Genomic DNA, 26,887 nt, shown 5'->3' with positions numbered 1-26,887 from the left:
GAAGGTGTTTGCAGAAGTACTTTTAGAATAACCATGCTGTACAAACATTTATTCATTTCACGTATGTGATATTTAACCAACCTATAAAAATGTGTTTTTCAAGCTCCATAACTTTCAGATCAAAAAGAAAAATATTCCAGAAACAGATTGCAGGCAAGGGTAGGGGAAAAGGAAAGGAAGGGGAAGGAGATGTTGCAGTATGATAGACGAAAAAACAAAGGAAAATAGCTTGCATTCAAAAGTAATATTACCTTTCAAAATTAACACATTAGAAAACTATTCCAATCAGGATAATCACACAGGACTATTCATTAGCAATGAGGAAGGAAAAAAAAGAAAAAAAACTATTAGAGTTGGTGGCTTCCAAGCATCCTCTAAGAAAACTAGAAATCTTCAAAATGCCAGTTCAGAGAATAAAAGAAACTTAAAAGTAAAGGAACTGAAGCGCCTGAAAGGGGGAAGTGATGGTCTAGGAGTTACTGAGCCGGTGAGGAGGGAAGGAGAATGGCAGGGAAGGAGGTGAGAGGAGGCCTTCCATTAAGGTGAGAACAAAAAGAGGCAATTTCTGAGCTTGATTAATCAGAAACTAAACAAACGAAAATGAAATACTGTAGAAGAAGAGAAGGGAGTACAAAGAAGTGACAATATTTCTTGGAATCGAGGCACCATATGTGAAGGTCATTCAAATATAGAGATAAGAGGTAAGGAAGAGTAAAGAATCTTGTGAACGTCTCTTACCTGGCCAAGCAAAGAAAGCTTTGAAAAACGATTACAATGGTAGAAGTACAAAAAAGTAAGCAAAGGATGGGGCTGGAATAGGCAAGGTTAGCAGGGGTGTTTGAACATGAAAATAGGGGTGAGGGATGGAATTGCCTCAAATAAAACAAACTACAGCTCCAGAGGGCATGTTACTCATTTAAAAGAACAAGGCATAGTGATTTGGGTCTGGAAGATGGAAGAGCAAGGAGGAAAGAAGAAAGGAATTGAGTTGTTTAAGCAATATAAACTCCAGGTACTTGTGTTTATATCTACTATGCTGGGTTGTTTTATTGTTTTTTTTGAAGGAGAAATACAAGGTGTCCCAAAAGTCTTGGTGCCCTAAAGATATTTGAGACTCCCTGTATTATGATAGGATTTGATGGAGACAAAATTCAGCTTAAAAATCACTTAACTAACAAGTATTTATTGCATGCCTATTATGTGCCCTAAATTGATAGAAAAGATATGATATAGTCTCTGCTTCTGGCCCTCAAGAAATTACTTATTCAACTGCAAAGACCTCAATAAAATAGTTAAAACATTAGAAAACAATTAAAGGCAGTATATAATTAAGTAATTCAGTATAGTATTGACTTCTGATGTCATAATTCAGAAATGGACCATATTACTCAAACAAAGCTTCCTGGTGGAGGAAGATGTTGAATGAGGCCTTGAAGATAGGTAGAAATTGAGTAGGTAAAAAATTCATTTACACCAGATCAGAGTACCACCATCATCATCACCATTACTATTATACACAAGAATAAGAAAAAGATCCACTCTCTCTTTGGTGTAGGAATTCCTTTCACACAAAATATGGCTATGACTTAATTAGTCTCTTGTGATTACACAAAGGTTAAGTGACTTGTCTAAGTAACACAGCTGGTGTCTGTGATGGGATTTGAACTCAGCTCTTCCTGATGCCAAGACCAGCACTTTATTCATCATGCCAAGTTGCCTTTTGGGGGGAGGGGCGATTTCATTAGTATGGGGAACTCACAGGGAGGAAATTTTTACCAATTCCCATTGCCTGTTCTACAATCTTAGAGGATACTGGAAGGTTAATCCAACTGACCAGTCAATAAGAATTTATGAAGCATCTGCTAAGTGTCAGGAACTAGGGAAACAGACTTGTCCAATGTCAACACAACTAGAATGCGTCAGAGGTGGGATCTGAACCCAGATTTTCCTTACTATAAGTTGATATTCTCTATCTACCATACCACACTGCCTCTCATTTAATAATAAGTAATATATCATATCATATATGATATACATAAGTAAAATAGGTCAGAATGATACATATAAGTAATATATCAATAATAAGTAGTATATTAATATATCATGCTATTAGATTAGATTAAGCTAATCAGCCCCACTAGTTAATTATATACATATAACATTTTTGTATAAATACCTGCTGTTGATTGTCTGGCTTTTAAAATATTTGTGTAAATGAAATCAGGATCACCAAGGTCTTCTGCCTTTTTTGAAAACTTTAAAAACAACAAACAAAAAAAAATGAGGATGAAAAGGAGAGAATTAGTCATTTTACAAACTCAAAGTCAAAAGGAAACTCATTACAGTGATAGGAATTCCAAAGCAATTGACAATAAAGTAGAAGCTAAATGGGTCAGTAACAAGTCACAGTGGCCTCTGGGTATTGACCCATAAGGACAAGTCCTCCTCCTTCACTTGCCCTGAGGAGCAATGCTGATTAACTTTCCAGGAAATGGTCAGAGCCAAGAGCTGCCGCCCCTCCCACGTATTATTCACTGGAAAGTGAAACAGTAGGGTTGGAGAGGCCTGAGATCAAAGTAACATGAATCTGGTGCTGGAATCAATGTTAGAAGCCAACTGGTCCAACATACCCTTCATCTTACAGATGAGGAAACTGAGGGCCAGAGAGACTGAATGACTTGTCCCAAGGTTAGAACATCTACATGGCAGTCAGAATGCAAATTCAAGTCCTTTGGCTCAGAGGCATGCTGGTAAATGTTTGACAACATATATACATACACACATATACATATACACATATGTATTATACATTTATGTATGTGTATCACAAGTTTAATCTGCATTATTAATATTTAACTACACATACAAATATGCATGTATCTAAGAATATGAGTCTCATCTGCATTATTAACAGTTTCACCATCACTTTAAGTCTAAACAACCAACAAAAAAATAAACCAAGCCCTGATTTGTGGCTTGCTGATTTCTGAAGTGTAAATACTTAAATGGAAATTTAATAACCAGCTCTCATGAGCAGGTTCAAGGTAGTTCTAGCACACCCCTGTTCTGTCTCCAAATCCAGTGTTCTCTTCTGTATTCTAGAACATACCGCCTTGAGAATATAGGTTACCAATGCTACTCCACACTTTCGGAAGAGGCAAAGGGAGTTATCTTTAAATGTTGGTATTAGAAGAAGTGTGGAGCTAAAGAATATTTAGGAAATTGGAGAAATTAAGAAATAATCCCTCCATTTTGTAGAAAGTTCCCCTTTTATCATCTCTGCAGAGTGAAAATTTGGTAAATTTTTCTTAAGGTCTAGATCTGTTTTAGAAGTTATGACTAATTTTTACAATTTTAAGAACAAGAAAGAAATTAAGGAAGAACATCTAAGGAATTATCCCCACTTTACCCAGAGCTGACATTTCTAAAAGAGGAGGGTCCCCTGAATACTAATTTTTTTTTTAATCTCAAGTCCCTCTTCAAGTTTTTGCTTGCACTTATTCTAAGACAACTTCTTCCTAATATCTTTTCCATCAACTCTAAAATATTAGAAGAACTTTGGTGGACATGACCTACTGCTCTAGAAAGTTCAAAATGGAGTTCCAAAGATCCATAGCTCGAAGGAGCTTCCCACATTGTCACTAGTCACCTTTTTTGTTGTTCATCCTTTGTTTTTTAAGAGGACCAATAACATTACAGGGTGATGTCTTGACTTGCATGTGAATTGTATTTAAGTCAGGAAGAATGGCACAGTCATCAGCCTCACTCTCTCTTCCACAGTGGCAAGACAAAAGTCAAGATGACTGGCCAGGATGTAGAGGATGACCTTGGTGTCTTCAATGTCTGACCAAGTTCTAAGCACTCCACAGTACCTCCTTCAGCCGAACTTCATGGCCATTGGAACAAAATGTAGTCATATATCCATTCCCAAGGGACAAGTCTTCACATGCTTGGGGTAGACATCCCCTAACTCACTAACGGGTTTGAGGCCTGTTGGTTAATCTCAACCTGGTTAAGCCCATCTGCCAAGACAGTTTACCAGGGTGTGGCCACTGCACATGCTATAGCTTGTTGGAGCCATAGGTGAGAGTTAATCACCGTTACCATAATGACAGAGTAAGGGCAGCTGAGCTGAATGAGCAAGCAGGCAGTAGCTACTGCCTACTGCCATAACTCTGGCAGGGCCATTACCCACTCGGAGGCTGCCTCTAAGGATCATATCGAATTGGGGAAAAAAAACAGGCTTTGGGGATATCGTTCCTCAAACTGGTCCGTATCAAATGAGATAACATGTGCAAAGTGCTTTGGAAGCCTTTAAGTTCTATATAAAAGCTATCATCATCATTATCATTATCATAATTCATATTATCATACTATAACTACAAAGTTAATTGTGTCAATACAAGATAGAACAAGAGAGTTAGACAATATTGTGGTAGATCGGTTTCAGTTCTAAGGATATGGGTTTGCCTGTGGCCTTGCCTGTGTTTCTTTTTTTGTGTTCCCCTGAGGCACAGTGGACAGAGCACTGGGGCTGCAGTCAGGAAGACCTGAGTTAAAATACAGTGTCAGACATTTTCTAGCTCTGTGACCCTGGGTAAGTCACTTAACCTTTGTTTGCCCCACTTTCTTCAACTGTAAAATGGTGATCTCAATAGCACCTACCTTAAAGGGTTGTTGTAAAAATCAAATGAGATCATATTTGTAAAAGCACTTAGCACAGTCCCTAGCATATGGCATATAAATTCTCATTCCCTTCCCCCTCCCTGTATTGCATGTGCATGCTCCAAAAACCATGTACTGTAAGTGGCCTAAGGTCTCAGATACAGCATCCACCAACCAAGCATGGTGATGACTGAGCTACAAAGTTGGTGATAGGTGTTATCTTCCACACCTTGTGAAGCCTTTCCTAGTTTATCATGTGTGTGGTGGCATCTTCAGCAATGATTGTGTAGGAGACACTGACTGTTCCTAACCAAGAGTAAGGAAAAGGAGCTCCTCAGGAATGAGAGCAAAAGGCCTTTCTGGAAATCCTGCCAACTTCCCAAGGACATGAGACACGATCTTAAATGTAGGGAACATTGGTCACCTACGTCATATTATAAACCAGGGTGATACCTTAAAAAAGACCTTCTCCCACCTGACTGGTGATTCCCTAAAATTCTTTAAACAGTGGATATTTTCTTTCATTCCCTTAATTAGAAGCAAGGCTCTGAGAAAGGTGATACATTAACTTTGGCTGGCTTTTAAAGGTAGCTCGTCCAGTCAACAAGCATTTATTAAGCACCGACTGTGTTCCAGGCACACTGTTAAGTGCTGGGAATACAAAGAAAGACCAAAGACAGTCTTTGTTCTCAGAGAGATAAGTCTAATGGGGGAGACTATAGGCTAATAACTATGTACAAAACATGACATGGAAAGGATAAACTGAAAGGAATCTAAGAGAGGTTGTACCAGCACTTGGAGGGATCAGAAAAGGTTAACTGAAGAAGGGGGGATTTTAGCTGAGGAAGCCAGGAGTCCAGAAGGCAGACAGTACTGCAGACCTAGAAAGCAGCCTGTGAAACGCAAAGAGTTAGGAGGTGAAGAGTCTGCATGGAATCCAGTGTCACCAGATCCTAAAGTATATCGAGGGGAGTAAAGTGTAAGAAAACTGGAAAAGTAAGAAGTTCGGATCAAGTTATAAGGACATAAACAGAGGATCTTAAATTTGATCCTTGAGGCAACAGGGAACCACTGAGCTCCCTGCTTGGAGTGGGGGAGGGGAGAGAGAAAGGCCAGTGAGGTGGTCACATCTGCATTTAGGAATTTGAGGAAGATTGATTTGACAGCTGAGTGAAGGATAGATTGGAGTGAGGAGAAATTTAAGGTAGGCAGACCCACCAGCAGGCTATTGCTGTAGTCCAGGTGTGAGGTGATGAGGGCCTGCACCAGGGTGGTATCAGGGTCAGGCCAGAAGGGGGTACCTATATACAAGAGACAAGTATTAATAGAATCAATACTTAGCAATAGATTGGATGTGGAGGGTGAGAGACAGAGTGAGTTGAGGATGACACTTAGGGTGCAAAGCTGGTTACCTATAGAATGTTATTGCCCTCACTAACAGGGAAGCTTGGAGGGAAAGAAATGCATTCAAGTCTTGAACTTGTTGAGTTTGCAGTATCTATGGGACATCCGGTTACAGATGGCCAATAGGCAATTGGAGATGCAAGGCTGGAGGTCAGGAGAAAGGTTAGGGCTGGATAAATTGATCTGAGAATCATCAGGATAGAGATGATCATTGAATCTATGGGAGCTGATGAGGTCACCAAGCAAGAGTGTAGAGATAAAAACAGAAGAGGCGTCAGGATACAGCCCTCTTGGCAGGCCTGATCTGGATGAAGACCCAGCACAGAAAACTGAGGAGTAGTCGGATAGTTAAGAGAAGAAATGAGAGAATAATGTCTCAAAAACCTGGCACCTTTTGAAGAAAACCTGGTTCTTGTCACTGTTGGAAGATGGAAGGATTGTAGGAAGAGATCAAAGATGAAGGGGAGATTGTCTCTACCAGAGCAGGGATTCCAGCAAGCATGGTAGAAGAGGTGGGCTCACTCTCAAGGTACCTTAGTCCTTTTCCCTCACCTTCACCCACACACATGCACACAGCACCCTGGACCTTTACTGATATCAAGCCCCACCTTTTGTCCCCAGAGCAGCAGAGGAAAATCAGTGCCTCCTACCAAACTCTCCCCTTTGGCTCTTCCACAACACCGTCATTTACCTTGAGTTCCCTTTGTCGTTCTCGAAGCTTTACCAACCACTCAGGCTCTTGATCTTTCCCTCGATGACGTCTTTCTAAGAGCAGAGGGTCTGACAGCTTCAGTTTTTCTGATAACTATGTAAGATTAGAAGGGGGAATGATGGAGAGCAAGAGAGAAATACAGGGGAAATGGGGGATGGGAAACAAAAGAGAGAAAAGAGAATGAAACTTTAAACCTACTGGCAAATCAAAATCACACTGAACAGCAATCTTTAAAGAAACAAATAGAACACTTCAGCAGCTTTCGTTCCCATATCTATTAGGGAATAAGAAGCATAACAACTCTCTTGTATACACTGTAGTGCTTTAAGGTTTATAAGCAATTTGCATGCATTATCTCATTTGGCCAGCCATAAATAACACAGAAAAATATCAGACATAAATCATTACAGGCTCTAAGAAGGTGGCTGTCCCCAAAGCTATGTGAATTCCACCATCACTGAGAGCTAAGCCTCCCCTACCAGAATGGGGCTGGGCCCTGGTCACTGGATCCCATTAGCAGTCATTGCAAGTTATATGGAGCTCCAACCAACCATCTCATTGGTTATGGAACCCAAGCATTCTAACACTGGGCCTCCTCTAAAACAAACTTTAGTTTTAAGAAAGGATAACTTTTGCAAAAAAAAAAAAAAAAGAAAGAAAGAATGACTTTTTATTCTATGAATAGTGAAGCTGATATTGAAAAAAAAAGTTTCAACTTGGTTTTCTATTTGTTGTTTTGTATATTTTTTTCCAAATCTGTGGGTTGATTTGTTTGTGTTTTCTTTTTAAATGTATCCTATATGTGACAAAATATTCCATGCATTTAAAAGTATTTTAATAAGGCTCATTTTCTGTTTTAATCACTAAAATATGTTTTCTAAACCCCAATGTTTACAATTAGGAAAGCACACTTGGAATTGCGTGCTTCTACTGTATTCAGAAAACAAACGAGAAGGTGGATTTCTTACATATCACACGCCTAACCCTAGGGGTGCACGGCAGTCCTTTTTTGTGCACAGTTTCAGAACTCTTTCTTCTTATCATATCTGGGCATGCATATTTGGTCAAAGGCTTCTATTGGCTCCACTTTTACAGTAGAGGAGATGGAATGGGGACACCTGAGCAACTTTACAATGCCTTTCATTAAGTGCCTCAGATAAAAAGCATTCCCGGAAGCCTTGGAGAAGCTCACCTTGATGAGTTCTGCTAATAGCGCAGGGTGGCTGCTCTCTGTCTGACTCAGGAGGATTGAGCTGATACCCTCGCAGTAATGCAATGCCTGGGATGTGAGACCATAATCTGCCAGACGGGAAGCATAAAGCAGTTTGTATACCTGGGAAGGAAAAAGAGGACCAGTGGTAGGTTAGCTGGGGGGGGGAGTGGGGGAACAAGAGAAAGAACTGTGAAGCAGACTTCTCGAAAGTCAGATGACTAGTTGACCACCCAGCTCCAAATGGCATTCCTACTTAAGGATGGAAAGCTACATACTATTAACACTGAAAAAGTTCAATTCCAAATCTATTGTGGAGTAACCAGGTCAATGTAGAAAGTCAAAAGTCACGGGAACCAAACAAACTCAATTTTCCCATGGTTCTGGACCATAAAAATGAGTTGAGATATCACATGCTTGTCATTCAGGTCATACAACATTCGTGTCTTTCTACTTTCTGTACAGTAGAATCACACAATTCCAATGTACTCACTGTATATGCCATATCTCACAGTAGGTCACAAGCCCCATGAGGACAGGGCCATTGTCGCTATCTATCTCTCTGACATCCGTCTCATGTATTGTATTCTCCACTGAAGTTCTACTTCCATGCCTCACCATGCTATGGGGGTGATCTGGGTTTTCTAAAGACTATGCCCTTGAAACTGGTGTTCTGGAATAGCTTCAGGTAAAGACTCAGCAATATACTATATCTGTTGTCCAAACACAAAGGAATATACATTTTGATCAGCAAAACCTCGTAAGATATCTTGGGATTTATGGGCTAGATTTCTTTTTTTTAAGGACTATGCCTTAAACCCAAATAACTCTGGTTTCTCATTGATTGGCCAACAATAGGTCCCAACCCAAGCCTCCTTTAGACATTGTTTGGGCTCTGATGGGTCACAGCGAATATAAACAGCAATTGTTTCTGTTTGGGCCATTCTTTGCCTCATTTCTTACCTAGCTTTAATCACTGAATGGGAATTACCTCAGACAAACTGAGACCTGGGAAGATCTTAACTTAAAAAGGCCAAGGTCTCTCACTGTATCCAGGGCCATCTCCAGTTGTCCTTATCTGTATCTTGCCACTGGACCCAGATGGCTTAGGAGGAGACAGTGAGGTGGGTGACCTTGCACAGCTCAGCCTCACTTAAATTCACTTAATTTGCAAGTCATGACATCACCTTGCTGATGTCATGGTCCTCTAGGACAAAGAACAACAATCCAAATACAAGAGAGTTATTGAGATCTTGAAGAGTAGTAGGTGGAGAACCAGACCTTGAGAACTTGGGAATCCTCATGGGCAAGAAGAAGGAAGAAAAAGATGAGCCAGAGAAGAAAGCAAAGACAAGATGGGTAGAGGTAGAAGCAAAATCAGAGGCTAGTCTTCTAGTGTCACAAAAGCCAAGAAGGAGAAACCACCAAGAAGTGAATAGTCAATGGTAGCGAGTCCCATATTTCTGGATAGTTGATATGTTCTAATATTATGCAGCTGAGGACTTGGGATTCACAAAGGGCAAAGTTAGCTGGGGAAGATGGGCAAAACTAGCATTTCTATTTTGGAGAGATTCTAAATCAGCAAATGCTGAAGAGGATTAAGATGACGAGACTTTGATCCATAAGAACAAAGGGCATGAGGTAGGAATGACGTTGAAGTACTTCTGAAAGGTAGCTTAGTTCAAGTAAAATTTCTTTTGAATATAAACTCCTTAAGAAGCAGCTAGGTAGTACAATAGATGGAGCACTGGATGTGGAACTGGGAAGGCCCAAGTTCAAATCCAGCCTAGCCATTTACTGTGTGGCTTTGGACAAGTAACAAGGTCATCTGCTTCCATTTCCTGATCTCACAATTGTTGTGAGGATAAAATGAGATAATATTTGTAAAGTGCTATGTAAATGCTAGTTATTATTATTATTATTGAGAGCAAGAACTGTTTCTTTAGTACCTAACACATTGCCTGGAACACAGTGAATACTTAATAAGTGCATATTGGTTGATTGATTAATTATGTTGCTGGATTATTAAAGTTAGAATAACCTGGGTTCAAACCCACTTCTTATACTTACTAGCCATATGACCATGAGCAATTTACAAACTCTCCAAACCTCAGTTTTTCATCTGTAAAATGGAGATAATAAAACCAATAGCAACTGCCTCACATATTTGCTGTGATTCAAATAAGGTGATATATGTAAAGTGCTTTGAAAACTGTAAAGCACTGTACAAATACCAGTTTGTGATCTTTTAATTAACATATATGATTGTGTTTTCTCCATTTCCAACCTCATTTACCCATCTGCAGCATTTTTTGCTATCAACTTCCCTCTTACCACCTAAATTTTCTCTTCTATCTGGGTTTTCCTGACATTTCTCTGCCTCAATTCTCCTAATACTTCTGTGACTATTCCTTCCCCAAGTCCTTGGTTCTGTTTTATCCAGAAACCCTGAGGTTCTTCCCCTCCCAGATTGATATTTTTTTCAAACTAAGTAAAAGAGGCCATTCCGTGCCTCATTTCTTACCTAGTCTTAATCACTAAATGGGAGCTGCCTCAGTCAAAGTGAGATTTGGGAAGAACCTTAACTTAAAAAGACCAAGTTTTCCCACTGCATCCAGGGTTATCCCCAGTTGTCCTGACCTATGTCTTGCCACTGGACCCAGATGGCTTCGGAGGAGAGAGTGAGGCCAGTGACTTTGCACAGCCCGGCCTCACTTAAATCCAATTCACTTGCAAGTCATGGCATCACGTTCTCGATGTCATGGTCCTCTTTAAGAACGAAGGATAATGACAACATCCCTTTCTGGAATATCATTTATATCATGCCCTCCCCCACAACTGTTCATATACCCAAAAGTTCTATCCTGGGTCATCTCTTATTGTCTCTCAACATTCTCTCTCTTGGTGACCTCATCATTTCCCAGAGTTTTAATTACCATCTCTATGAAGATGATTAGACAGCTAGGTATAGTGGATAGAGCACTGGGTCTGAAGTCAGGAAAATTCATATTCCTGAGTTCAAATCTGGCCTCAGATACTTACTAGCCATGTGACCCTGGGCAAGTCACTTAAAACCTTGTTTTCTTCAGTTTCCTCATTTGTAAAGTGACCTGGAGAAGGAAATGGCAAACCATTCTAGTCTCTTTGCCAAGAAAACCCCAAATGGGGACACAAAGAGCTGAACATGATGAAATCAACACAAAAACAAAAACAAAGATTCTGAAATCAGCAGATCCAGACCTTAGTGCCTGGCCTGAAGACCAGTCACAAGCTATCTACCAGACAACTCAGAGTGTCTCTTGAGCATAGCAAACTCAACAAGTCCAGAACAGAACCTATCATCCTTCCCCCCTAAAACCTACCCCTCTTCCAAATTTTCTGCCCTGTTGAGGACACCACCATCCTTCTGGTTCCCCAGGTTTCCAACCTTGGTATCATCCCCAATGCCTCACTTTTCTTGCTCCCACATAGCCAATCAGTTTCCAAATCTTGTCGTTTCTACCCCCTCAACATCACTTATATGTGTTCACTTCTCTCTCCTCACACAGTTTTTTCCTAATTCCTTGCCCTTTTCCTGGACTATTGAAATAGCATCCTCATTGGTCTCCTTGGCTCAAGTCCTCTCCACTTCAACCCATGCTCCACACAGCTGCCAAAATGATTTTCCCAAAACACAGATCTAACTGTCAGTCCCCTACTTACCAGCCTTCAGTGGCTCCCTCTTATCTCTGGGATTAAATATCAATTCCTTTCTGAGTCATTTAAAAATCTTCACAGCCTTGCCCCCGTGGGCCTTTCCAGCCTTATTACACATTTCCCTCTTCTCACATTCTGTGATCTAGCCAAACCGCCATTCTTACTGTTCCTTATGTGACACTCAATCTCTATGCCTTTCACTGGCTGCTCCCCATGTCTGAAATGCCCTTTTTTCTTTCCCCTACTTCTTGGGAATCCTAGTTTCCTTCAAGATTCAGCTCATGCATCATTTTCCATATTCCATCCTATTTCCAAAAAAAATTACTTTGCATTTATATGTATGTATGTATATATGTGTGTGAAGAGAGACAGACAGATAGATAGATAGATAAACACAGACAGACAGACAGACAGACAGATAGATAGATAGATAGATAGATAGATAGATAGATAGATAGATAGATAGATAGATAGATAGATAGAGGCAGCTATGTGGTACAATGGAGAGAGAACTGAGTCCTGGAGCCAAGAAGACTCATCTTCCCATGTTCAAATCTGGCCTCAGACACTTATTAGCTGTGTGATCCTGGACAAGTCACTTAACCCTTTTTGCCTCAGTTTCCTCATCTGTAAAATGACCTAGAGAAGAAAATGGCCAACCACTTTAGTATCTTTACAAAAAAACCCAACCCAAACAGGGTCATAAAGAGTTTGGGGGTGATGTATTTACATGCTGTATGCCCTGACAAATGTATACTCTTTGAGGAGAGGAAGGGTTTAATTTTTGTCTTTGCAGTCCTAATATCTAGCACAATGAGTAACACAGCAGGTGTTAATAAGTATGTAATAGAGTTTTGGCCAATAAGCCTAGACCATATGAGCATGTGCAGAATGCCTGCACCTGCTCCAAAGTCCACATAGGAATTGTATACGCCAAACATTCTTTGCACACTCATAAGGAGTAGGTTCAGCTGATGCAATCTTCCCATGAACACTGGAGCCATCCCACATATTCTATGGGTGCTCATAAGGACTAGGTTCACTGGCCAGCCTGCTATTAAAAATGCTTGTGGATTGCTTAATTGATTATCCTGACAAAGGGGTCTGTAAAAGTCTTTGCAACAAGTGACCTTGTCAGTGCTACAGATCCTTTATTCTAAAGATCATCTTTTGTGGGGCAAGGGGGATTGAATAGAACACCAAGGTTTTTGAGGGAAAAAATGATCAATTTTCCCAGGATTCACAGCTGACTGGAAAACTGGAATAAGTAATTTACCATAGGTACCTGATAGCCAGGGTCATCAAAGGTGAGAACACTGGTGGTGTTAGCTGATCATGGATATGCTGCATCTGATAGGTGGTAATGCCAAGGAATGTAGTTACCTGAAAAGAAGGGATGAAGGATTTGGGCCGTCCCAACATCTGACAGTATTCGAAGATTTCCGTCCTTTGGATGGCCTCAGTGGTTGCAAATTTCAAAAACTCCTGACTAAAATCAGGGAATAATGGTAAATAAAAGAATGTGAGGTGTAGGAAAGAAATGGGAATTCCTTGTAGGCCCACAAACACACCACCACCTACCTATGGTGGGATTTTGATCTCTGGGTAAATTACTTTAATATGAAAATTATTCATGAGAGGTTGGGGACCCAGCATAAATGTTCTGATCTCCCCCATCACCACTACCCTCTAGAACTCTAGAAGTGGGAGAAAAAGCATAATAATATTATTTCTGAGTAGATGGAATTTCTTACTAGAGAGCCAAGCACAGTAAACTGAATCCAGAATCCAGACATCCCTATATCCTTCTCTTTGCAGTATAAGGGGACATTTCATCAGACCTACTTCACTCACATTGTGACTGACCTGTACATTCTCTCTACTGGGAATGTGGGTGGTTGTGTTTTCCAAAGTGTTCCCCAAAATAAACCCCAAAGCCCCACAAAAAAGAACATTTGCCTGAGAAAAATCATCCTTAGTCCTGAGGATGGACTGGCCCTACTGTCCAGGACCTGCCTAGCCAAATCTAGAGAAGCCCAACACCAGCCCAAAATGGCTATCACTGATGGATTCTTTCAATGAAACAATATTCGGAAAAGATTGTCGTCAAGGAAGCTATCAGAGGTTCACGGAGAGAATGATGAGAGGGGATGGCACAAAAGAAAATGGCTGAAAGAGGCAAAATAAGTTTTACTACTATATTCTGTGATCAGTAGGGAAACCAAAAGATTCTATCCGCTCAAAATACCTCCTTCACCAGCTTGCTTTGGTGCCTAAAACTGAGCAGAGAATCATAGAATGATCATGGATTTAAATCTGGAAAGGACCTCAGAGACCATCTAGTCCAAAACTCAAATTGGACAAATGAGGAAACTGAGGCCCAGGGAAGTAACTTAAACTTACCCAAAGTCACAAATTCTCCCCCTCCTCATTGATGCCCTCTAATTTTCCTAGCTGGCTTCATATCTTAACTCAAATCCCACTTTCTGCAAGTCTTTCCCAGCCCCCTATAATGCTGGTGCCTTCCCTCTGACATGACATACCTCCAATTTAGTGTGTGTATATAAAATATGTGTATGCATGCATATACACACATATCTATATATACGTGTATATACATACATGTATATATTTATACATATGTGTGTACATATTTACATATAAAATGTATGCACATATACATGTATGTACATATACACACATAAACACATAGGTAGATAGATGGATGTTGTTTGTACACACTTGTTTGACTGTAACCTCCCTCATTAGACTGGGAACTCCTTGAGGGCAGGGACTGTTGCCTCCTCTTGGACCTTACCTTCAATTTATCCTGTATACATCTTGTTTGTTTGCATGCAGTCACCCCCAGTGACCCCCATGCAGTCACTGGGAGCTCCTTGAGGGCAGGGAAGGTTTTTACCTTTCTTTGAATCCCTAACACTTAGCACTATTACTGGAACACTCAATAAATGCTTGTTGACTTAACCCTACATTAAGACCCTATCTCCAGAAACTCCCTGTTAAAATGCAAATATGGTACCCGAGAAGGGTAACATATTAATAAAGACACACGCTTATTATGGCATTAACACAGAAAAATTTCTATGATGAGCTTGCAGTCCTTGGCAAGGAACAAGGGTTTGTCAGAGCGAGACTGGTAAACTTTGATAGGGCATTGGTGGGGGGAGGGGGGTCCAGAACACAGAGTATTCCTAGGGAGAGCTAGTCTGAACAGTGTTGAGGTAGAGAGTAGATGCGTGGTAGGGCTTGGGTAGCCAGGAGGATACTGAGGATTATTAGGAGGATGGAGAGAGGAGGAGAAGATGGCAAGGGAAGAAAGAAACCCAGTCTCTGAAAAAAAGAGGCTCAGGCTAGCCCTGGCTGTCACAGGCACCCAGAAATTTCCAAAGAGAGCTCCAAAATGTGATCAAATTTAGCTTTCAGTCTGTGGGACCAGAGCACCACCTGGTGGTCAAATATATTTAATGCAAACACTAAAATATTTTTTTTCAACTCAGGTGGCATCTGCAGACCCTTGGTGGTCCATTATGGCTCATGCACCATTTCTCTGCACCCAAAAATGCTTCCCAGGGATATTGCTCATGGAAACAATACTGACATGGGGGTCTCATGAAAGGGAGATGAAATTGAATATTAAAAAGATTATAAAATTCAAAATATGCTTTTTTATAAAGGCCCTCCCTTCATGCATGTTCCATCTACTTCCCCTCTGCTAATATATCCATGTACCTGTGGCTACTGCCCAGCAAAACCAGGTGGTCTGTCTTCACAGTGTAGTGCCCAAAAGGCACATGGGCCATCAGGTAGCAGAAGTGAGCTGCCTCCAAAAGCCCTTTCCCAGCTGGATGAGGAAAACAAAAGCCAGTCAGGGTTGAGCCAGGCACCAAAGGAAGCATCCATGCAGAGATCAGTGAATCTGATGGCATTTGAGGGTCCACGCACGGATACCCTCTAGTGGGCAAATCAAGAAATTCATGTTCTCACCCCCACATTCTCAGTCTAAGAATTTGGGGCCTTGATAATTAGAGGAAAAAATAAGAAGCAGGTGTGCTGTGAGAGAGGCAGGATGGAAAGGTATTTAGTCAGGGTAAAGTGACTGCTGATTAGAAATTCATTGGTGCTTCTAATTACTGCTGTCATTCCTAAGGGTGGGAAGTGAGGCTGCTGCCTATGCCTCTGTAAAGTCAAAATCATATCTAAAACTTTTCACAAAGGAGATCAGAGGAGAAGCACAGAATCAAGGGCAGATCTTTGCTCTTGTCCCCAGGGTTTCTATCAGGGAACTTCTCTCTCCCCAGGAGAATGTAAGTTCCTTAAAGGCAGGAACTGATTTATTTTTGTCTTTGTATTTCCTACACTTAGTACAGTGCCCAGCACGCAATAAAATTGTGTTGATTCATTGACCTTCCTTCCAAAGAGACAAGGGTACCTGGGAAATAGACCTCACAGCTCAAGCTTTATGGGCATAGTCTATGTTGAGGCTTCTCTGAGTGGGTTTGAGGGCACAACAAAATCTCTGCTTCCTTTGCCTTACCCAGGGTGTCACCCATAGTAACGATGGCTTGCTGATGTAATTCAGGGTCTCCAGCTTGATTGGACAGCATTACTGCCAGATGTGGCCTCCAGTCTCCCCAATGCTTGTCCCCACAGCACTGAAAAACAGGAGAAAGAAAGCAGGTTAGTGGAATTTCCCTGAGTTAGTCTTACAAGCAAATAGAGAAGGGAGATCCTTACTAAGAATTACAGGATTATAGAATCTCAGAAATGAAAAGGTCATTCATCCATTCATTCATTCATTCCCAGCTAATGCAGGAGACCCTCTCCAATATCCCTGATGGCTTCTGCTAGCCTTTCAGAATCAGCCAACATGTCCTTGGAATGGAGAATCAGCATCTCTGCTGCCTCAGTATTTTCCTTCAGGTTGTCTCTATTCCAGCAGCCTCTCCTGACCTCCTATCTTTTCTTAATAGCACTGCTGTCACCCAATGACCCAGGAACTCAGGGAAAATAAACAAGTAGGGAAATTCAGTATATTGAGAAAATCAGTTATGAGGTAAGCCAAGAACTGGGTGCTGGGTTCCAGGGACATGTCTTAGAGAAGAAAAACTGAGAAAAGCATCTAGCCAAACCCCAATCCAACCTAGCAATCACCCTACATCTGGGGTTCTCTACCCTTTTTCGTGTCTTGGAGCCCTCTGGCAGGTTGGTGAAGCTTAAAGACCCCTCCTCAAAATAAGCTTTTTAAATGCATGAAATAAAATACACAGGATGGCAAAAGGAAAGCAATTATGTAAAGATATAATTTATTCACATCAAATTTCATAAACCCCTTGAAGTGTATCTATAAACCCCAGGTTAAGAACCCCTGTTCTACAATACTTGGTGTACTGAGTTCAAATCCGACCTCAGACACTTAACACAAAAACTAGCCATGTGACCTTGGGCAAGTCACTTAAACCCCAATTGCTCTACCTTCCCCCCTCCAAAAAGCAAAAAACCAAAAACAAATACAATATTTGCTCTAAGGGCTCTTTTTGTTGCTGTTGTTCAGTCTTGTCTGACTCTACAACCCCATTTGGAGTTTTCTTAGCAAAGATACTAGTTTGCCATTTCCTTTTCCAGTTCATTTTACAGATAAGGAAACTGAAGCAAACAGGGTTAAGTGACTTGCCCAGGGCCACATAGCTAGTAAATGTCTAAGGCCAGATTTGAACTCAGGAAGACTGAAGATGAGTCCTCCTGACTCCAGGTCCAGCATTCTATCCACTATACCACCCAGCTGCCTGGGGCTCCTTTAAACTAAAAGGTTCCCTTTGTTTCTATTTAATAAACATCTCCAGTGACAGAAACTCACTACCTCAAAAAGTAGTCAAGCTCCATTTTGTACAGTTTTGTTAGGCAGGTTTTTTTTAAAGCAATTGGGTTAAGTAACTTGCTCAAGGTTACATGGCCAGTTATTTCTGGGAGTGGTGCTAAGTATCCGAGCCCGGACTTGATCCCCAGGTCATTCCAACACTGGAGCCGGTGCTCTTACTTGCTGAGCCACCTGGCCACCCCTTAGGCAGTTCTTTTTTTTTCTTTTTGGACGGGAGAAGGCTGGGCAATTGGGGTTAAGTGATTTGCCCAAGGTCACACGGCTAGCATTAAGTGTTTGAGGTTAGATTTGAACTCAGGTCCTCCTGACTCCAGGGCCAGTGCTCTATTCACTGTGCCACCCAGCCTCCCCATTGTTAGGCAGTTCTTGATCACATGACGCAACAATATGCCTCCCTGTCACCCCTGACCTACCTGTCATCCCAGTTTCTGCCCTTAGTAGCTACAAAGAACCCATTCAATCCCCCTTTTACATGACAGCCTTCCTAATGTCTGAACAGACACCGTATTCCTCTAAGTCTTCTCTTCACACAGTATAACTGAAAGGGCACTGGAATAAAACTATGTATTTAAAGTGCTTTGCAAACCTTTAGAGCACTATATAAATGTCAGCCATTGCTATCATCATTACTGATAAGATGAGGAGGAGGAGGAAGAAGACTGTGCCTATCATGGAAGATCATGTCCCCCAAAACAGTCTCAAATTCAACTGAGAGATTCATCTTGGGGAGCTTAATAAAAGTGCACTTTAAAAATGCAAATACCTCTCAGGAGGTCTGGCTCCAGAAGCCAGTTCTGGCTCTGACCCAGGTCAGAGGACCTGCATTCAAACCCCACTATTGAAGTTCTTTTAAAGGCAGGCTGGTGGAAATAGAATTTTGATAGAACATAAGTTCTCTGAGGTCAGGGCTTTGATTTTCTGTTTTGTTTTGTCTTGTTTTGTAACCTCAGCATGTAGCATAGTGCCTGGTACATAGTAAGTATATACACTGATGGCCATATCAATCACACTCCCTTCCTTCCCAAATGCCCTGTCCAGTCTGATGCTTGATAACCTCTTTCGGGAGAGTGAGGCAAATAAGTGCAGACGGTGAAAAAAAGCTGGCCAGGACCAATTTGCCCTTAACGAATAAGTTCAAGCCACCAGGCCTCCATGAATCACAGTAACAACCCAGGGAACTAAAAGGAATGGCAGATATGAGTATGAAGACCTTGCTAGCAACCTTCAAAAGACCATGGAGAATGTGAGATGGGCCACAGGGCTCAAGAAGGGGAGAGATTATTCTCATTTTTTAAAAGGGAAGACAATGAAGGCTGTAAACTGAGGCCTGTGAGTTAGATTTTTGATTCCTGAGGGAAAATGATTATAAGTATTATCAAAATGATGGTTGGTAAACATCTAGAAAAGCAAGCAGTGATCCCAAAGAACTAGCATGATTTCATCAAGAATGGGCCCGGCCAACCTGTCTGCATTTCCTTGTATATTTGGAGGGAATAGCAAGTTGTACATGGTAGAGCTGCAGTTTCATGTGCAAACATCTTTCTTATTGTACTGTTATGGAAATGCTTGTTTTGTTCCATGAATAGAAAATAAATAATTTTTTTTCAAAGACATAGTTAGGCCAAGCTCAGACCTTGCATTTCAGGCCACTGCCAATTGTCCTGACTTATATCTTGCCACTGGACTTGGATGATTCTGGGGGAAAAAGTGAGGCTGATGACTGGGCAACTGTGCCTCACTTAAACTCAATTCAAGTCAAGTCATCACTCTCATGATGTCATTTGTCCTCTTTGAGAACAAAGAATGAACAATGACAACCATACTGGTGCCAGCGTAGCATCAAGTACAGATCTTGAGAAGTCAAGAAGGTCTGGTTCAGGTCCTCCCTCTGACATATGCTATATGACAATGGTTAAGTCCCTTCTCTTTTCAGTGCCAGGAAAATCTCAAAGACTATAAAGTACAGAAAGTGGCTAATCTACATTCAAAGTGGATGAACTCCCCTCGAAATGAGGTCCAAAACAAAACCACAATCCAAAAAAAAAAAAAAATCTAGCCTGGCAGTTCAAGAGAATGCAATAGATAGAGTTGGCCTAGATTTCAGGTCAGCATTTGACAGAGTCTCTTGCTAGTCTCATGGACAAAATGGAGAGATGTGGCCAATTGGATAGGAGAGTTGATTGGTGACTTGGGGAAGAAGGGAAGCCAAAGAGTACTCATTAGTCGTTCAATGCCTGCTTAAAAAGAAGTTGCTAGCGAAGTGCCTTGGGAAATCTGTGTTTAGACCTGTGCTAATGGATATTTTTATCAACAAATTTGATAAAGCCAAAGACAGCATACTAATCAGATTTGAAAATGGTATCAAGCAAGAAAGAATAGCTCCTCTGTTAGATGACAGAGGCAGGATCCAAGAAGATTTGCACCGGCTGGGTTTATTCTAGTAAGACAAAATTTAATATGGAAAAAAATAAAGTCTTACCCCAGGATTTGCAGAAATAAACTTCACAAGAAGAAGACAGGAAAGGGGTAGCTAGACATCAGCTCTTATGAAATGAATCCAGGAATTTTAGTGGATTCTAGGATTAATGTGAGTCAACACTGCAATATAGAAGGCAAAAAAAGGTAAAGCTATCTGGGGCCACATTAGGAAATGAATTCTTTTAGCAAATAAGTTATTTTGACTATTATAAATAACCAAATAAACCATAAAGGACATATGAAAAAATGCTCTCTGCATCCAGAGAAAGAACTGATAAATAGATGTAGAGAATAATGTGCTTAATAGTAGCCACCTCTGGGGTGGGAGTTGGGGGGAAGGAAAGAAAAAAAAGAAGTTTGCATGATAATTTCATGGTATATTTAAAAGGAATAGTAAGTTGTGCATAGTAGATTTGCAGTTTCATGTGCAATCTTTTTTTTATTGTACTTTGTTATGGAAATGCGTGTTTTATTCCATAAATTAAAAAATAAAACTTTAAAAAATGAATGGTATCAAAAATAAGTAAAAAAAAGAAATTAATCTTTTTTTCAAGTAAAAAAAACATGAGCTAGAAGTGACATTAATGACCACCTAGTCCAATGCTATTGTTTAACAGATGAGGAAGCAGAGGCCCAATGAGCTATGTGACTTGCTTAATACACAAGTACTATTATAGCTTTATTGTACTTTGACCAAGCCGGACCACAAGTCCTGTACTGAATCTGGTTCTGAGCACTACATTTTAGGAAGACCACAGTAAGGAAGAACACTGAGAAGTTAGATTGCCTCAAGGAGGGTGACCAGAATAGTGAAAGGCCTTGAGATCAGGTCATAGGAGGAGTGGTTGAAATAATTGGAAATATTTAACCTAGAGGACTTAAGGCCATAACTATAATCCATTTAAAAGGATAAAACAGAAGAACTATACATACTACATTGACTCACTGTGTACCCTCAAATGTAGATGTCCCAAGCATATTTCTAAGTATCTATAGACTGAAGCAGTGAAGAAGGATAAGCTAGATTTCCACCAGGGATGAAAGGGTTACTTCAGGATAAATATGGCCAGACAAAATAATGACAGTAAATGTGATGCCTTCATAATGCAGCCTGGCCCTGTCTCAGTCCTTCAGCTTCATACAGTAGAATGTGTCCAAATTTTGTCAGCAAATCTACAATGAGCTATGTCATTGCAAACTTACTGGGTGATCCTTGGACCCCCAGCCCCTAACCCAATGTGATAGCTGGAAAACATCTGTCCCTTCTCTGACCTGCAAAAACCTATTGCTTTTTCTTCCTGGACCCTGTGCCTTCCTCATGTACTGTTTGTTTTTCATGTTTCAATGTTTCCCTTGGTTTAAGACACCATTTTCATCAAGCAAATTCATGAAGTTGGTTGCGATGAGGGAAAAATTCCCTTATGCTATAATGTCACTCGGGGTTTTCATCTTTTTTTTATTTCAAATACTTCATTGTTTCCACAAATTTTAGAAATTTCACTGACAAACTATGGAAAAATACTCATTTCAAATAGTTTCCTTCATAATCCTACTTTGCTGCTGGATCTTGGGTTTTTTTGTTTTGTTTTCAAGGACTTTATTGTTTCCATAAATTTTAGATGTTTCATTGATGAACTGTGGAAGAAAATATTCTTTCAAACAGTTTCCTTCATAATGCTGCTTAGCTTCCAGATTTTGTTTCTTGCAGACATATCAACACATTGCCCTCCAAATGAATAATCACCCCTCCCATGACTGAAGGATCAGTCTTGACCTCCATTTTCAGTATATGGACTTTACTTAGGAAGCAGCTCAGTCCTGTTTTTAATTCTGAAAGAGTCGCTTCATGTAAGGTAGATACAGTAATAACTGAACATTTTACTCCTCTACACTGTACATTCATCATGGTAGAAAATGACAGAATGACTCCTGGGATATTGTTTAAGTGACCGCTTTCATCAAGCAAGTTCATGGAGTTTGTTATGATGGAGGAAAACTTCTCTTTTGCTATCATGTTACTCAGGGTTTTCATTTTGATAATGTGCTTTATAGGAGCAGCTAGGTGGAGCAGTGAATAGAGCACCAGCCCTGGAACCAAGAGGACCTGAGTTCAAATTTTGCCTTAGACACTTAACACAAAAACTTAGCCATGTGGCCTTGGGCAAGTCACTTATCCCCAATTGCCCTGTCTTCTCCCCTCCAAAATGCAAAAAAAAAAAAAGATATTGTGCTTTATATAGGGATTCATAATAGAGTTGGTCGTTTTGGGTTCCTTCAAAGGTTTTATTAGCAGGTCCAGTTTATTCAGCTTAGATGCAGCCAAATGTCAGTCTTGAAGATCCTACACTTGAATTAGAGACTTGTTCTGTTGGTCCCAGAACACAGAATTTGGACCAATGGGTAAGATTTACAATGAGGAATGGAAAGAAATGCAGTACGTCCTAACAATTAGAGTTATCCAAAAGGGAAATGGGCTGCTTCAGGATATGGCAGTTTGCTCCTCGCTAAATGTCATTTGCCTCAGACAAACTGAGGCCTGGGAAAGACCTTAATTTAGAAAGGCCAAGGTCATCCATTGTGTCCTGGGTCATTGCCAGTCATCTTGACTTTTGTTCTGCCACTGGACTTTGATGACTCTGGAGGAGACAGTGAAGTTGATGAGTTTGCATAGTTCTGCCTCACTTAAATCTAATTCACACACAAGTCAAGACATCACTCTCACGATGTCATTGGTCTTCTTCAAGAATTATGGATGAACAATAACAACAACAAATATCATTTGGGCAGCTAGGTGTCTCAGTGGATAGAGTGCCAAGTCATAAGTCAGGAAGACTCATCTTCCTGAGTTCAAATCTGGCCCCAGACACCTACAGCCACACACCTAATAGCTATGTGACCCTGGGAAAGTCACTTAACCCTGTTTGCCTCAGTTTTCTTATCTATAAAGTGGGCTAGAGAAGGAAATGGCAAGCCATTCCAGTATCTTTCCCAAGAAAATCTCAAATAGGGTCACAAAGAGTTGGACACCACTGAAACAACTGAACAACAGGAAAATGTCATTTGGCCTTCTTTTGAAGATATTTAGCGAGGAGCAAACTACCATATCCTGGGGATGGTTTTAAGGGATTTTCTGCTGCATAGAAGGATGTTTCAAAGGGATTTGGATTATCTCAAGGGTAGGAAACCTGCAGCCTTGAAGCCACATGTGGCCCTCTAGGTCCTCAAGTGCAGCCCTTTGACTGAATCCAAATTTCACCAAACAAATTCCTTTAATAAAAGGATTTGTTCTGTAAAACTTGGACTCAGTCAAAAGGCCCCACCCAAGGACCTAGAAGGCCACATGTGGCCTCAAGCCTGCAGATTCCCCACCTCTGGACTAGAGGCTCTCTGAACCTCTCTACCTCTACCTCTGAGACTCCATGGCATTGTAAAGCAAGTCTGGACTGTGGTTTCCTGGTGATGATCACTATACCATAGGGAATAACATGGTACCTCAAGCCTAAATGATTATCAGAACACTCCAGGATCATGAATTCCAATACCACATGTACCATATCTTAGCTCAAACATCAGCTCTTAGTGTCTCAGTTTCCTTGTCTGTAAAACAGGGGTTACAATACTAATTCTCCTTCATAAGGCCATGGGGAAGTACAGCCAGTCATAATGATGAGTAACCTGGCATGACAAAATACTTCTTATCAGTTTCAGAAGCAGCCAACCTGAGGCATCATGAGAATCACTCCACAGGAGTCAATGTGACTGACTTTGTAGGACTAACTCTTGCTGGCAAGTAGCTACCCAAGGGGGAAGAGGAGAAACCCAGGGAACATCAGTGGATTCTTCTGCCCTTCACTGTAAAATACACCAACATTGTATTTCTCAATATTCCCTATCCCACGACACAAAGGTTACCAGGGGTGGGGGTTGGGGCATCCCGTGTATACAGTACCGTGGCTGCCTGGGGGACCCTCCCGGACATGAGCTGGAAGAGAGTCTGCAGGGGATCGTTGAGAGCCAGAGAGCTAATGAATCTGAGAAGAAATAAAAAGACTATAATCAATCCAATGTTTGGGACTATGAACCAAGCTAAGAAAACAATAGTGTCTGTTCACCTCAGACATGGAAAAAAGCTTTTTCAGCTTTTCAAGATGCTGAATTTATGAAAACATGAGCTTCTTTCTGCAATAAATCATGGGTCACAACAACAACAATAATTTGACAAAGATAATAATATTCATAATTATAATAATAATAACAATAGCTAGCATTTGCATAGCATTTTAAGTTTAATAAAGCACTTTACATACATTATTTCACATGATTCTCACAAAAGCACCATAAAGAAGGGGCTATAATTATCCTCTTTTTGCAAATGAGGAAACTGATCCCAGTTACTCACTGTACTATGTACTCTTATAAGAGAATTATCTGCCTGGGGTTCAAGCCTGAGAGGAATTACTCATCTTTGGCATTGAGACCTGAACCCTTGCAAGTCTTGAATCATCGTATTTCATGCAAGAAAGAAGCCTTCATCCTCTGAGCAGTAGGCTTCATAACACAGAGATCTTTTAAGGCATCAGCCCCCACTTTGGGTCTCTTTTGCAAAGCAACCATCCTCCTCCTCCTCCTTCTCCTCCTTCTTAGCCACCCATCAGCCACTAACCGCATTTCAGCTTTCTGGGCCAAATTCAAAGGCCTGGATGTAGGTGGGGGATTTTTTCCCTATCTCATCACAAGCATAAAGCTGCCCAGGCTTATAATTCTGTGCTCACAAGCACTTAATGACCATTATCAATAACCAAAGAGGCGTGGAACAGGGACCAGAAATTATCCTATTGATGACAAACTGCAGAATATGCTTAACAAGGATATAATAAGGTCTACAGCTGATTTGAGATTTCAGGATATTCTGTGGGAGATATTTTTCACAACTCACTGGGTCCCATCAAAGAGCTGAAGCAAGGACAAGTCCTGCAAACGTGGGACTGCTGAGACTCTCACTGCTATTAGCTCAAAGGGTATTATTTCCCAGAACAGCATCTCTTTTTTAATATCACCCTGATCTTGGGAGTTTTAAATCCTTTTAATTATGTCATTTTGGAACTCTTCCCACTTTAAATTTTCTTGACATCTTGTGGTTCAGTCATTTTCAGGCATATCTGACACTTCATGGCCTCATTTAGGGTGTTCTTAGAAGATACTGAAGTGGTTTTCCATTTCCTTCTCCAGCTCATTTTACAGGGGAAGAAATTAAGGAAAACAAGGTTAAGTGATCTGCCCAGGGTCACACAGCCAGTAAGAACCTGAAGTCAGATTTTAACTAAGGACAATGACTCTTCCTGACTTAAGGCCTGGGACTGTATCTACTCTGCCACTGAGCTATCCTTGATATAAGGCAAAGTTATTCTTGATCTCATATGACAGCTGGGGAAACTGAGGTCTAGGGCAATAAAATGATTTGACTAATCACTATGATTATTAGATTATCACTAATCACTATTTGACTATAGACTATAAGAGTCTTACCCTGCTAGCATGACAATCACTAGATTCTAAAGAAATATTATAAATTATCCCTCAATCTTACTCTACACAAGAGACAGCACCAATTCAAATAAACACTGAATTGGCTTCATAGATATAACCAAGGAAAGATAAATACTAAAGCATAATCTTCCTTCCCACATAGTTTTTTTGTAGACTATATTTCCTATAAAAATATTACTAAGATGCTTTGCTCTTTTTTGGCAGGAAGAAAGGGTCAAGAAAATCTAAGCAGGTTCTCTGTAAATGGATTTAAGTCTGCATTTGAGAAATCTGTAAAAGATTTCTGTCTGGTTCACAATAAAAATGGACAATATGAAATGTGCACATCATTATTTCTTGAAATCCTGTATTCTCTCCCACACCACACCCCCACAATCCACTAAGAGAAGTAGGGAAGGTACCATGACTTATGAATAAACATCAGGTCCTACCTACCCACTCATGACCCAGCTGTAGGTCCTCAGGTCCATCTTGCTGGACAAGAAGAGTGCATGGCCCCACAAATGGTTCCTCATGGCCCACTCCAGGGCTTCCTAAAAGCAAGAATGCATATGGGTCAGTCTCAACCTTCTTGATGCACCACTATTGAAAATTGGCATTTCTTTGCTTGGGGTTTATTCACCAGACTCAGGGTGAGACACTTGTATGGTACAGTTCATTCATTCATTGCTCATCCTTCATTTCTGAGGAGGACCCATGACACCACAGGGTGATGTCCTGACTTGTGTGTGAATTGGATTTAAGTGAGGCAGAATTATCGGACTCGGAATCCAGAAGACCTAAATTTGAATCCTGCCTCAGATATTCCTTAGATGAATGATGCTGAGCAAGTCATTTAATTTCTCCTTGCCCTGGTTTCCTCATCTGTAAAATGGGAATAATACAGTGAATAGAGCACCGGCCCTGGAGTCAGGAGGACCTGAGTTCAAACCCAATCTTAGACACTTGACACACTTACTAGCTGTGTGACCTTGGGCAAGTCACTTAACCCCAATTGCCCTCCAAAAAGCAAAAAGTAAAACAAAACAAAAAACAAAATGGGAATAATAATAGCACCTATCTTACAAAATCAGAGGAAGGATAAAATGAGTTAATATACGTAAAGAGCATTGTAAAACTTAAAATGTTATATAAATGCTAGATAATAATAGTACTAGAATAAGTTACAAGGTCTTTTAGAGGCTTACATATTGAAACTTCTGGTGCCAAGTTGGTGGAGTAAGGAAGGAACCCTCTGAAGCCCTCCCAAATTCCCCTCCAAACAACTAGAAAACTGCCT

General features: G+C 40.7%; 1 protein-coding gene across 4 annotated transcripts in view; it reads right to left on the bottom strand.

The window, feature by feature from the left end:
• Positions 1 to 26,887, bottom strand: part of SEC16B (SEC16 homolog B, endoplasmic reticulum export factor) — a 79,640-nt gene that overhangs the window by 13,173 nt on the left and 39,580 nt on the right. For all 4 annotated transcript variants that reach the window (XM_069065502.1, XM_069065501.1, XM_069065500.1 and 1 more), the window contains 8 exons: positions 26,044 to 26,137; positions 24,011 to 24,092; positions 16,243 to 16,360; positions 15,438 to 15,549; positions 13,071 to 13,176; positions 7,974 to 8,114; positions 6,761 to 6,874; positions 2,177 to 2,255 (listed from right to left, as the gene is read on the bottom strand). In XM_069065502.1, coding sequence (XP_068921603.1) covers positions 2,177 to 2,255; positions 6,761 to 6,874; positions 7,974 to 8,114; positions 13,071 to 13,176; positions 15,438 to 15,549; positions 16,243 to 16,360; positions 24,011 to 24,092; positions 26,044 to 26,137 — 846 coding nt within the window. The remainder of the gene's footprint in view (positions 1 to 2,176; positions 2,256 to 6,760; positions 6,875 to 7,973; positions 8,115 to 13,070; positions 13,177 to 15,437; positions 15,550 to 16,242; positions 16,361 to 24,010; positions 24,093 to 26,043; positions 26,138 to 26,887) is intronic.

This window comes from Petaurus breviceps, unplaced genomic scaffold, assembly GCF_028583685.1.
Source record: "Petaurus breviceps papuanus isolate PSGF00001 unplaced genomic scaffold, PetGlider_PUasm1.0 90692, whole genome shotgun sequence".
Classification (NCBI taxonomy): Eukaryota; Metazoa; Chordata; class Mammalia; order Diprotodontia; family Petauridae; genus Petaurus; species Petaurus breviceps.
This window is presented reverse-complemented; position numbering and strand designations above follow the sequence as displayed.